The sequence below is a fragment of the Bos taurus genome, chromosome 3, assembly GCF_002263795.3.
Source record: "Bos taurus isolate L1 Dominette 01449 registration number 42190680 breed Hereford chromosome 3, ARS-UCD2.0, whole genome shotgun sequence".
NCBI lineage: Eukaryota > Metazoa > Chordata > Mammalia > Artiodactyla > Bovidae > Bos > Bos taurus.
In genome coordinates this window covers 80,179,299-80,193,074 of record NC_037330.1, presented here as the reverse complement: position 1 = coordinate 80,193,074, position 13,776 = coordinate 80,179,299, and the positions used below count along the sequence as shown (strand labels likewise).

The following is a 13,776-nucleotide window of genomic DNA, read 5'->3' as shown; positions in this document are numbered from 1 at the left end:
CTGCTAGTTTGTATTCCCAGTTAAAGATTCTTATTGTTGCTCTCAGGTAAAGTCATACTGCTTGAATATTGGTAAGCTGCAACTTTCAGTCGCTGCTACATTTGTAGAATATTACCTGTTAAGTAGTACGCAGTCAATAAATCCTTACTGAATGAATGTGTTTTGCTCACATTCATGTTTAGCCACTCATATGTTCTTTCTCTTGCAGTGCGTTTCTGAATCCCCATCACTGGGCCTAACAGTGGGCTCTCTGCCCTGTGGTAGTCATCCAGTGACAGGGAACTCTTCACAGCCCATGTTTCAGTGTGGAAGGTGAAGCTAGCAGTGTAGATTCAGACTGTGGAAGGAAGGTCTCTACCTTATTAAATTCAAGCAGAAGGTGGGGGCAATTGGTTTTTAACCTTTTTTCCCCCAGTAATATAATTCTGCCCTGTGTTTTTATAAGAACTGAATTGGCCTGTCAAGAATGTGTTTCTAATGGTTCATGATCAGATGGCTAGAGAGCTGAGGACTTCATCTGGATTAAAAAAAAATCAGTTTCTAGAAATTTAACAGATGTTCTCCTGAACCCAACTGACAATTTCCACGTATAACAAATTGTTATTTTAAATTATGATAGGAGCATTTTTTTCTTTGGAAAAAAAATTGAAATTCATGTCTTTTCACGAACTTGGCATTCCACTAAAAACACTTGAGTTGCTTCTACAACTGCGTCAGCAAGGTGCCATCTGCTTAACTGAGGCTCATGAAGGAAACCCATTGTTGTTTGTATCATCCAGCCCTTTTTCTAGAAGAGTAGTGGACAATTTTCCCTTTGGTGTCTGAGGAATGGTTGAGTCTCTCAGCTTCCTTTAGTTTTCCCTGTACCGTGAATTGTGAAGTTGATCCTTTTTCCTTGTTACCGGAAACTGGTGGGGGGGCTTAGGTCCAGAGTGCGGCTCACTGCTAGCAAGAGGCTGGACTTCGCTCCTCTCCTGGTCTTTACTATGTGCCGCTCTCCCTCTAGACTCCGGCTTTATTTCCTACTCTGATTTTCCCTTTGCCCTAATTTATATCTCCTTTCATTTTTATTTCTGTCTGTGTGTATCTTCAAGAGATGCTCTTCTAATTCTTTGGCAGACAACTGAGAGACAGGGTCACCATTATTGAAGCCAATTTTAAAAATATGACTCTTTAAAAACCTTTCCCCCCAGGACATCAGGCAGGAATGGAAGAAAAAGCAAAACTGTCAGGAGAGAGTTGGTAAGCATTCCCCCCCCCCCGCCCCGCCCCCAGAAGCTTTTCTGAGTGTTTCTTTTTCCTGTCTTTTTAATAGAAGTTGGTGATATGGCAAAGCAATACATAGAGAAAGGCCTTTTGGTTCCCGATCATGTGATCACACGCCTCATGCTGTTGGAGTTGGAGAACAGGCGCGGCGAGCACTGGCTACTTGACGGTGAGTTGAACCTGGGGGTCCACCGGGCTCCTTATTCTGCTAGTAGTGGGTCATGGTCTCCTTGAACACTTCCATAATTTCTTACAGATTGCAAAGTGCCTTTTTTCCCCAGTCATTTCTTTAGACATATTCCAATTTGGCAACATAATTAAAACACCCATGTGGGTGAAGCCTTTTAATTCCTTTGTCTGCAGACTACCATCCCTAAAGCCATCAACTTGAAGCAAACCTTAATTGAATTCCCAGTATTGTTCCAGTTTTGATGGTACTTTTTGTTTCCATGACTAAGTCATCATAAGTATGACTCATCTTAAATCAGAGGTTCTTTCATTCAAAATAAGCCACGTAAGTTAAAAGCATTTGTTATCATTTTTTACCTGTCAGATTTAAAAAAGAGAGAAAATCTGAAAATCTTTTTTTATTGAAGGTGTAAGAAATAAGTATTCTTGAGAATAAAATGGGTAACCTTTGGAGGGCAATTTAGTAGTCTTTAGCAATTCCCTGCTTCATTTCTTGCCTAAAAATATATATTCAAGGATGTTTATTTTCAGCAGTCTTTGCAAGACACTCGTTGTTGTTCAGTCCCTCCACTCTTTGTAACCGCATGGACTGCAGCACGCCAGGCTTCCTGGTCCTTCACTATCTCCCGGAGTTTGCTCAAACTCATGTCCATTGAGTTGGTGATGCCATCCAACCATCTCGTCCTCCGTCATCCCCTTCTCCTCCTGCCTTCCATCTTTCCCAACATCAGGGTCTTTTCTAATGAGTCAGCTGTTCGATCAGGTGGCCAAAAGTATTGGAGCTTCAGCTTCAGCTTCAGCATCAGTCCTTCCAATGAATATAAAGGGCTGATTTCCTTTAAGATTAAGTGGTTTGATCTTGCTGTCCAAGGGACTCAAGAGTCTTCTCCAGCACAGCACAGTTCAAAAGCATCAATTCTACGGTGCCCAGCCTTTTTTATGGTCCAACTGTCACATCCATACATGACTATTGGAAAAGCAATTGCTTTGACCTTTGTTACAAGACACTGGTAACAACCTAAGTATTTATCTTGTGCTCAGTCCCTCAGTCAGAGCACGTCCAGCTCTGCAGCCCCATGGACTGTAGCCCACCAGGCTCCTTTGTCCATGGGATTTCTCAGGCAAAAATACTGGAGTAGGTTGCCATTTCCTTTTCCATGGATCTTTCTGACCCAGGGATTGAACCCAAGTCTCTTGTATCTCCTGTATTGGCCGACGGATTCTTTACCACTAGTGCCACCTGGGAAGCCAAGTATCTTAGCCTAGGGTTGCTTTAAATTTTGGTATGCCTATTAACCAAATATCTAGATCTATGTATTGATATAGATAGTGCTCTAAGATAAACTGCCACGTGAAGAAAACTAGTTGCAATATAGCATATATCATATACTATTATCTCTGTAAAAATGGAGGGATATAATATTACTGTATGTACTTATACACACATATATAAGCTGTCTTAGGAAGGATATAAAAAACTGATAACATGGTTGGCTCTGGATAAGGATTAGGGTTGGGAGATAGATTTATGTTTCATTGTATATACCCTTTGCAATTGTTTGATTTTTAATATCTAAGTAATACATAGGCCTAATTTTTCAAAAAACAGGCAAATATCATATGAGATCACTTACATATGGACTCTTAAAAAAATCAACCTTATTTATAAAACAGAAATAGATCCACAGACATAGAAAATAAACTTATGGTTACCTAAGGGGCTAACAGTTGAGAGGAGATAAAGTAGGAGTTTAAGATTAACATATACACATTATTATATATAAAATGGGCTTCCCAGGTGGCTCAGTGGTAAAGAATCTGCCTGCCAATGCAGGAAATGCAGGAGACATGGGTTTGATCCCTGGATCAGGAAGCTCCTCTGAAGTAGGAAGGAAATGGCAACCCACTCTAATATTCTTGCCTGGAAAATTCCATGGACAAAGGAGCCTGGTGGGTTATAATCCATGGGGTCACAAAGACTTGGATGTGACTGACCATATATATTAATATATATAAAATAGGTAAACAACATAGATGTACTGTGTAGCATTGGGAACTATATTCAATATCTTATACCTATGATGGAAAAGTGGAGAAGGCAATGGCATCCCACTCCAGTACTCTTGCCTGGAAAATCTCATGGACGGGGGTGCCTGGTAGGCTGCAGTCCATGGGGTCGTGAAGAGTCGGACATGACTGAGTGACTTCACTTTCACTTTTCACTTTCCTGCATTGGAGAAGGAAATGGCAACCTACTCCAGTGTTTTTGCCTGGAGAATCCCAGGGACGGCGGAGCCTGATGGGCTGCTGTCTATGGGGTCGCACAGAGTTGAATATGACTGAAGCGACTTAGCAGCAGCATAATGGAAAAGTGTGAAAAATAATATATATATATATTCAATTATGTATATATATGGAGAAGGCAATGGCAACCCACTCCAGTACTCTTGCCTGGAAAACCCCATGGACAGAGAAGCCTGGTAGGCTGCAGTCCATGGGGTCACTAAGAGTCGGACACGACTGAGCGACTTCACTTTCCCTTCTCACTTTCATGCATTGGAGAAGGAAATGGCAACCTACTCCAGTGTTTTTGCCTGGAGAATCCCAGGGATGAGGGAGCCTGGTGGGCTGTCGTCTATGGGGTCACACAGAGTCAGACAAGACTGAAGTGACTTAGCAGCATGTATATAAATAACTGATTCACTTTAGTGTATACTTGAAACAGCATTGTAAATTAACTTCAATTTTATAACAATGGTTTGAAAAAAGAACAGCTCTGTGGTTCCTATGATATGTTACCTAGGAAAATGCATACAGATGCTCATACATGAACTACTACAGTTTTGTACTTCAGGAAGCTGGAATTAAGAATCATCTACTTTAAGTAGATGATTCTTTAAGCCCAGTATAAATCTTTTGATTTATTAATTGAAAAAAAAAATAGACTATAGATTCCTTGGCAGTGAAAATAGAAACTTGATGAATATATTGCTTTCTAGAAATGAAAGGATAGTGAGATTTATGTATAAGAAACTTCTTTCCATTGCAGAGTAGTTTTCCTTTAGTTCACTCAGTGTATTCTTTCCTGTCTTACTTTGGAGAACCAAAGCCTCAGCAAGTTGTGATAATGTGAATTTCAATGTTTGTTAGCTGCAGAGAAGCCAGAGTGAATTGTCCTACGTTTTAACTATCAGATTGCCTATTTCTCCTAAAGTCTGGAGCTGTGAATCTCCAAAATGACTAATATGTTGTAGAGTAGTTATTCTGTATCAGTGTTTCTCAAAGTGTATAGTGTTAGTAATGGCTTGATGGGAAAACACTGTAGTTTACAAAATGTAAGTTTAAATATTAAAGATTGCTTGAATTTATTGAGTACTCACTGTGTGCCAAGTAGTGATCTGAGCTTTAGATATTTATCTCATTCAGTCCCTACAGTGACCATATGAAGGTAGAGATTGTTATTTCCATTTAATAGATGAAAAAATGGAGGCACAGTAGGGTTCACTTACCTATTCAAAGTTAGTAAATCCAGAGGTAACCAACTTCTTAGGACTTTAATGAACTTTTACTATGATAGTGTGATTTAACTCTTCATAGAAAGCGATATCATGAGGCATTTTCTGAATTTATTTAACCCTAGAATCTCCTACCCTATTGAGAACCTGTGTGTTTGGTTCTATGGCCCATTCTTTGTGAACTCTACTGTTCAACATCTATTCTTCAGTGTGGAGGTGTTCTGAAAAGTTGACTATGGCGTAGATCCTATCTTTCTAGAATGCCTTCTATTAAAAATATTGGGAACTGTATTCTCGTGGGGCTACAGGGAACCAACAGACTGAACTGAAAACTTCTGTCAAGAGAGAGGCTATAATGGTCTGTGGAAAGTATATGTTTGTTTATTAGTAATGAATAAAGCTCCTACTGTGAGTCAGGAACTATTAGGTGCTGTTGATAAAATGACAAGACACTTTCTCTATTAAGGGACTTATATCACAGTAGGGGAGTCAGATGTGTAAAAAATTATGACCGTGTAATGAAATCAGTACCCATGTGGGTACACTGAGGACCCAAAGGAGAAAATTATCTCTTCTCATGGTAGAAAGTGGGATTGGCAACTTTATGGTAAAAGAGATGACTGGAGTGAGGTCCTGTAGGTTGATGAATGGGGTTGGAAGGAGGATTTTTTCATCAAAGGGGTAATGTGAACTGGGTAAGAGAGGAATGACTTAGCCTAGTGTTTTCCTGTGCCTGCAGACAGAGGCATAGGAAATCCTGGGGTGATGGACTTTGATTCTATACAGAGATGGTGGAACTGGAAATTGTTGGTGATATGGACCACTGAAAACTTGTGCATGTGTTCTCAGTCGCTTCAGTCGTGTCTGACTCTTTGTGACCCTATGGACTGTAGCCCACCAGGCTTCTCTGTTCATGGGATTCTCCAGGCATGAATGTGGGAGTGGGTTGCCATGCCCTCCTCCAGGGGATCTTCCCAATCCAGGCATTGAACTCACTTGTCTTGCATCTCCTGCATTGGCAGATGGGTTCTTTACCATTAGTGCCACCTGGGAACCTCACTGAAGACTTAAAAAGGGGAATAGCTTGATCAAATCTGTTGGTGTTTCAGAAAGACTATTCTGTTAGCAGCAGAGCAATTAGATGCTGGGGTAGGGGAGGAGGTGGTGACCTGAAGCTGGGGAAGAGATTGTTAGCACAATTGGACCAAGAGGTATTGAAGGCCTGAATTTAAGCATCAACAGTGACATGGCCAGGAGGCATCATTCCTGAAAGATTGCCTTGATGAGGGAAAAAAAATTGACAGGAGTGTTGACTGATGTTAGGCACTATAGACCTGGGGTTCTCTATGATTGCCTTCCTAGCTTTTGGAGTTTCTTGGCTATCAGTACCTTACCTATGCTTCTCCAGTTATGTTAATTTCTCCAGACTCTAAATATTTAACTCACAAAAATTAGCCCCCAACTCCTTCTTTCTTATGTTGGTATTTTCCATGACTGATAACTTGAACTTTGCCACCACTTAACAGTAATTTACATTTCTCTAGTTTAAATTCTTTAATTGTAAGTTTTCTCACCTTATAAAATGAGCTTGTATAGTTTTAAGTAAACTTAACTGTTAAAAAAAGGATCAAGTGTCTTAAACTCCTTTGGGAAGGTGGTTAGTGTAATCACCACTAATCCCAGTAGTACCAGTGCTTTCAAATCCCAGCTCTGCCATTTACTGGCAGAGGGTAAATGTCAGTGACCTTGGGCACAGTACCTTATTAGCTCTCTGCATTTTACTCCTCATGGAAAACAGAGATTACAGAAAGGATGAAGTAAGTGAATATATGTAAAGGGCTTAGCAGAATTCGTGCGGTTATAGAAAGTACTATATGAGATTTTGTGATTTGTTGTACATGAGGTGTAGGTCGGGAATTTTTTTGTTTTTTTGGTGATTATGTGAAGCATTAAGTTCAAAAATAGTTTAAAACATCTTCAGCTACACGAAGTTAAAAAGTCAGTTTCAGTTGTGAAATGTTTTATGTATCTTTTCACTGCTTTGCTTTTGCCATAACTTTTCCTCTCAGTGAATGAATAAGTGAAATTCTTTTATATCATAGGCCTGTTTTTAGTAAAGTACGTCAGTCTCCTCACTGATTTAGTTTATAGCTTTCTCCTTGAAAACCCATCTGGTCACGGTTTTGGTTGTGATTTTCCTTTAAAGCTCTGGAAGAAATCCTTTTGGCAAAGTGGGGACCGTCAGGAATGCTAAGTTCTATGTTCAGCTTGCAACCCGTTATGTTCCAGGGCATGTGCTCTGCGGAGGACGTGCCGGTTCAGTGTGCTAAAGGTGATTGAATGTGGAAAGGTCAGGAGAAGAATTTTGGATGACAGATGACTCATCATCTTGGTCCATATGGCTGTGGAGAGGCATCCTGCAAACAGTGGGTGGAAAACGAGCAGTGCAGATGCATGCCAAGGAAACACCAGGGTGGCTGTGAATGGGCTTGGTGAGTGCTCTGTGGCTTGGTCAGCCGTGTACTTGCTAAAAACAGTCCAGTACCATCTTGTCTTCACAGTGTGCTTTTTAGTTGGATAAGAAACACTCTTTTTTGTATTAATATGTGTATACAGGTGTGGCTTTCCCCCTCTTTTCTTTGTCTTTCTTTAGTTTCCTTAGACGTTCCATGAGTGAGAGCAGTTTTATAAAAATAATTTTCATATTTTCTAAGATATTCAGCCAGTGGAATGTCACGTATAAGTCTTCTAGTTTTGCTGTGAAACTCTGGTTTTGATTTTGCTTTTTTCTTTAAGATGTTTATGGCTTACTAGGTGATATTAAGGTGAAATAGTAACTAAGGCACAGTAACCAACCCTTACAAATAACCAGCTCAAATACAAATTCTTCATTTAAAAAGAAAAAAAGCTGGCTGTGAGATGAGGCCCGTTGGGAGGTGTGTTAGGTAATAGATTTCTTTCCCCCTATTTCTAAACATGGCTGCCAAAACCTGTGCATTTAAACAGTAAAATGCTCTCAGGCTCAGTCCTAATTTATCTCAAGTTGTAACAGAATTGTCTGCCAGATGACTTTAGGTGTAGGTATCGAAATATTTTGTATTTGCTGTCAAAGTTTGGTTTCATGGAAAAAATCTTCAATTTTGGAATTGTAAGTGGAATATAATTTAAACCTTTTTATTGGAGATAAAGATACCTTTACAAGGAGAGTCATCGTTCGGTCATGTTCCATTTGTATATTCCATTTGATTTTGTTCTGAGCACTAATGGGTGCTCTCTGTGGGTAATTCTGGGATTTTTTTTTTTTTTTTTAGCAGAAGTCAGAGCCACCTGAATGTGTGCAGTGTTTGTATGTGTTTGCTCTGACCTTATCCAACTTTGTATTTTTTTTTCTGATTCAGACCTTTGAAGGGTGTGACATCCCGCTGGGCAACATATGCCTACAGAGAAAAAGCCAACAATCACATATCTTCTGAATCACATCTTTCAAGAAAATGCCAAGGGCAATTTTTTTTTTCTGTTGCCCTTGGGAATGTAGGGTATGTCAAAAATAAAACATGTAGTACATTTTTTGGAAGGTCACTGAAGACATTCTCTGTGAAGAAAAAAGAATCAGGCTTTCTCCTTGTATGTGTATGAGTGCATGTATTCAAGAGGGTAATACCCACTTACCTTCAGATGTTTAGTCCTTGGGCTTCCCTGATAGCTCACTTGGTAAAGAATCCACCTGCAATGCAGGAGACCCCAGATCAATTCCTGGGTTGGGAAGATCCCCTGCAGAAGGGATAGGCTACCCACTCCAGTGTTCTTGGGCTTCCCTTGTGGCTCAGCTGGTAAAGAATTGCCTGCAGTGTAAGAGACCTGGCTTCAATCCCTGGGTTGGGAAGCTCCTCTAGAGAAGGGAAAGGCTACCCACTCCAGTATTCTGGCCTGGAGAATTCCATGGACTGTATAGTCCATGGGGTCACAAAGAACCTCTGTATCTTCAATCACTATTAGGGCAGTATGTATGCTCTCCCAACCTTGAACAGAAGGTGTGAAGCAATTGGCGTGACTGCTGAAGAGTGGAGAGTCACAGACTTGAAGGAACTCTGCTGGGCACGGTGGTGGTTCTCAGGCCTGCCAAGCATGGATTGAACAGTCATAATCTCTGGCATCTCACCAGGCTCATCCTTCTTGACATACTCATGTGTATAGGAATGAATATGAAAATGAAAAAGATACATGTATATGTACAGAAATCAATATAGTTGTTAGACATTAGCATTTCAATACTAAACTGCAGAGAAACCTAAAGTGTTAAGTCTTTGTGAGGGTCTTTGGTTTAATTAACAGTGTAAGAACTTGTTTTTTTTGTTGTTGTTATTGTTAACTTTTTATTTTATATTGGAGTACAGTGGTTAGCAATGTTGTGTTAACTTCGGGTATACAGCAAAGTGATTCAGTTATACATGTACGTGTATCTTTTTCAAATTTTCTCATTTAAGTTGTTACATAAAATACTGAGCAGAGTTCTCTATAGAGTAGGACCTTGTTGGCTATCTATTTTAAATATAGCAATGTGTATGTGTCTGTAAACTCTCTAGCTATCTCTTCCCCGTTGGTAACCATAAATTCAAAGAATTTGATTTTTATTCCACGACCCTTCCTTGTTCAGTGTCTTTGGTGTCTGTATGAGCTCAGAGTATCTGAAAAACACTGTAAGACTCTGGATCTCTTATTCATTTCATTGGATTCTCTCCTGAGACTCTGTCTCTGTGTCTATTTCTGGTGTGTTTCTTCTAATTGATCTGACTGTTGCCTCAGGATGAGGAACAATCTTAACATAGTAGACAATCCTGACTTTGTTTATTCCATTTGTGTTTTCAGGGAATGATTAGATTTTAACATGGAAGCATTAAGGACCATACGGAAAACAAACATTTGAACACATCCTAGGAAAACTTGGTTCAGAGATCAAGAAGCAAATTGAGTATGCATTATTTGTGTATCTCATCAATCCATCTGAGGAGGGAATAGCATTACTTCCTGACCTTACAGTCCAGGAGGAGCAAATGCTACTTAAATAATCATAGTGTAGGATCTTGAGAACACCAGTGAACTAGGTAGGAGGGGAGAGCTAGCACAGAGGAGAAAGTGACTGGCTCTCTTGAGGCCGAGGGAGGCCTCCAGGAGGAGGGGACACAAAATTTTGAAACTGGGAGTAAAGCACAATCTAGACAGAGAAGATCATGCACGAGAGGTATAGAGGTATGAAACAACGTATGTGTTCTGAAAGCTACAAGTAGTTGGATAATTTGAGAGCCAAAAATTATGAGCAGATGAGGCTGTAAAAGTGGGTGGGGGCAAAAGTTAAACACTTCTTGAAAGGCAAAACAAGGACTTGAATAATTGTCAAAGTTAATATTAAAAATGAGTTGGAAGGAAGTTAAAAATAAAAATTTAAAACTGAGTTTGGAAGAGTGAATAATTTATTTTTAACTTTCCTTCCAACTAACATTTAAAAATCAGCTAAATTAAAAAATTTTTAGAGGGAGGATGAAGGGGAGGTTCAAAAGGGAGGTTCAATATATATATATACATAATATGTATATTTATAGCTGATTCACATTGTTGTACAGCAGAAAACAACACAACATTGTAAAGCAGTTGTTGTTGGTTTGACTCCTATAGACCTCTGCAGGCCAGGACTCCCTGTCCCTTACCATCTCCTGGAGTTTGCTGGAGTGGGGTGCCATTGCCTTCTCTGTATAGTTCGCTAGTTTAAGTAATAAATAAAACAATTATTGTACACTTACTTTGAACGTGGAAGAAGCATGGATTTGAGAGTCAGGTCTGAATAAGTAGTTTGTAGTCTCCTCTTTCCTGGATTCTTTTTTCTCATCTGTACAATAGGAGTATGTATGGCATAGGTTTGCAAGGATTGACTAACAAATGTAAAACTTGTAGTAGAGTTCTGGAACATAGTAGGTGGTCAGGTGGTAGATATGTGTTCTTATTTTCAGTGTAAAGATAATTTAATTGATTATTATTAATGGCAACATATGTAGGCAAACACTGATATAGATGTTAGAACTTAAAGTGTTGAGAAAATTAACAAAAATATTGTCATTCCATTAAGGATCAGCATATTTACCCCTCATTATACACCTGGGGAAAGCCTAAGTAAATGAAATCACTCATCTTCCGTTAAACCTTGTCTAGTAATCTAAAACAAAACAGTATAAAAAGCTGTTGCTTTTCCTATTACTAACAAGAAAACTCAGATTTTGGAAAGATGAACAAACTGATTAGGATTAAAAATAGAAGGTGGTGTTGAAAAAAGCAGACAGTTCATTTTATTATTTTTTTTTCAGGGCTGCACTGTGTACCTTGCAGGATCTTAGTTCCCCAAACAGGCCCTCGGCAGTAAAAGCACCAAGTCCCAACTACCGGACCAACAGGGAATTCCCACAGATGATTTAATTTTACTTTTTTCACATTGTTCTTGTAGAAATTATTCATGACCACTATAAAACATTCAGGCCATATGAAAAAACGCAAAGTAAAAGCAACAAATTTTGCCTGAAATCCCAGTAGCCAGAAATAACAAGGGTTAGCAGTTGCAGACCACCATTCTAGACACCTCTCCATGCACATAATGCAGGTAAAACTCTGTAAGAATAACACCATACTTTACATACTTTAAAAAAAAGGCATTCAGTTTTACTCAAATTGAACTATAGCAAAAGCTAAAGTGAACCCTCAGGAATTAATACTGAATTTCAGATAAAAACCTTCTTCATCACAAGGGATATTAATTCCCATGGAAGCCTGTTAAGATTATGAAAAGATGAGATTGACATATTTGTTTTTTTTTAATCTCACATTTCAAATTTAAACAATATACTTCCATTTTTTCCCATCTCCTCTCCCTTTCCTCCCAATTTTGTTAGCATTTAATGTGAAAATGTATTATAAACTTCTCTAACTTCCCATTTTTCAGTTTTACAGTTAAGAAATTTTAATGAATTCTGTGCACTCATTTTTCCCCCATACCACTCCTCTGTTTATTTTATTTTGATTAATCTTAGTTATATCACTGAATATACTAGAAACTGTTGAATTATACACTTTAAACAAGTGACTTGTATATGAATGAAACTGAACTACTTTTTAAAAATTTTTATTGGAATATATAGTTGATTTAAGATGTTTCTGCTATGCAGCAAAGTGAAACAGTTATACATATGTCCACTGTTTCGAAAATTCTTTTCCCACGTAGGTCATTACAGAGTATTGAGTAGAGTTCCCTGTGCTATACAGTAGGTTGTTATTAGTAATCCATTTTATATATAGTAGTGTGTATATGTGGAGAAGGCGATGGCACCCCACTCCAGTACTCTTGCCTGGAAAATCCCCTGGATGGAGGATCCTGGTAGGCTGCAGTCCTTGGGGTCGCTAAGAATCAGACATGACTGAGTGACTTCACTTTCACTTTTCACTTTCCTGCACTGGAGAAGGAAATGGCAACCCACTTCAGTGTTCTTCCCTGGAGAATCCCAGGGATGGGGGAGCCTGGTGGGCTGCCGTCTATGGGGAGACACAGAGTCGGACATGACTGAAGTGACTTAGCAGCAGCAGCAGCAGCAGTATGTATATATCAATCCCAATCTCCCAACTTATTCCTCCCCCGCTACGCTTCCCCCTGGTAACCATAACTTTGTTCTCTACATCTGTGACTCTATTTCTGTTTTGTAAATAAGTTTATTTGCATTATTTTTAACACAGCTTTCCCATTCATCACGTGGTTTACTGGATTTTATTGAATGCCTCTCTTCTCTCCCTCTCTTCCCTTCTCCACTGCCATCCTGGCAGAACAGCTCCCGAGGTGCTATATTCCGTGAATTTTCATGTTTGAAAATATCTCCTTGTTGTCTAATGTTTTAGCTGACTGTGATATTCTGAAGTGGTCCTTGTGTCCTTTGCAGTCGAGTTTCATTGTCTTCTGGCCTGGTTTATTGCTCTGTAGAAGCCCAAGGCCAGTTTGACTGTTTTACCTTTTGTGAATACGGTTTCTTTTCTGGTATAGACTTTCTGAAGAATTATTTCTTCCTCAGTTCAGTTCAGTCGCTCAGTCGTGTCTGACTCCTTGCAACCCCATGAATCACAGCACGCCAGGCCTCCCTGTCCATCACCAACTCCCGGAGTTCACTCAAACTCAAGTCCATCGAGTCGGTGACGTCATCCAGCCATCTCATCCTCTGTTGTCCTGTTCTCCTCCAGCCCCCAATCCCTCCCAGCATCAGGGTCTTTTCCAATGAGTCAACTCTTCTCATGAGGTGGCCAAAGTATTGGAATTTCAGCTTCAGCATCAGTCCTTCCAATGAACACCCAGGACTAATCTCCTTTAGGATGGACTGGTTGGATCTTCTTGCAGTCCAAGGGACTCTCAAGAGTCTTCTCCAACACCACAGTTCAAAAGCATCAATTCTTCAGCGCTCAGCTTTCTTCACAGTCCAACTCTCACATCCATACATGACCATATGAAAAACCATAGCCTTGACTAGACGGACCTTTGTTGGCAAAGTGATGTCTCTGCTTTTCAATATGCTATCTAGGTTGGTCATAACTTTCCTTCTAAGGAGTAAGCGTCTTTTAATTTCATGGCTGCAATCACCATCTGCAGTGATTTTAGAGCCCAAAAAAATAAAGTCTGACACTGTTTCCACTGCTTCCCCATCTATTTCCCATGAAGTGATGGGAACAGATGCCATGATCTTTGTTTTCTGAATGTTGAAATTTAAGCCAACTTTTTCACTCTCCTCTT

At 39.6% G+C, this 13,776-nt stretch overlaps 1 protein-coding gene across 3 annotated transcripts in view; it reads left to right on the top strand.

Moving 5' to 3' along the window:
- The window catches only part of AK4 (adenylate kinase 4), a 171,320-nt gene that overhangs the window by 134,283 nt on the left and 23,261 nt on the right, over nt 1–13,776 (top strand). For all 3 annotated transcript variants that reach the window (XM_059884469.1, XM_024988806.2, NM_001077933.2), the window contains 1 exon segment: nt 1,316–1,435. In XM_059884469.1, the coding sequence (XP_059740452.1) occupies nt 1,327–1,435 (109 nt within the window). In that variant the 5' untranslated portion in view covers nt 1,316–1,326.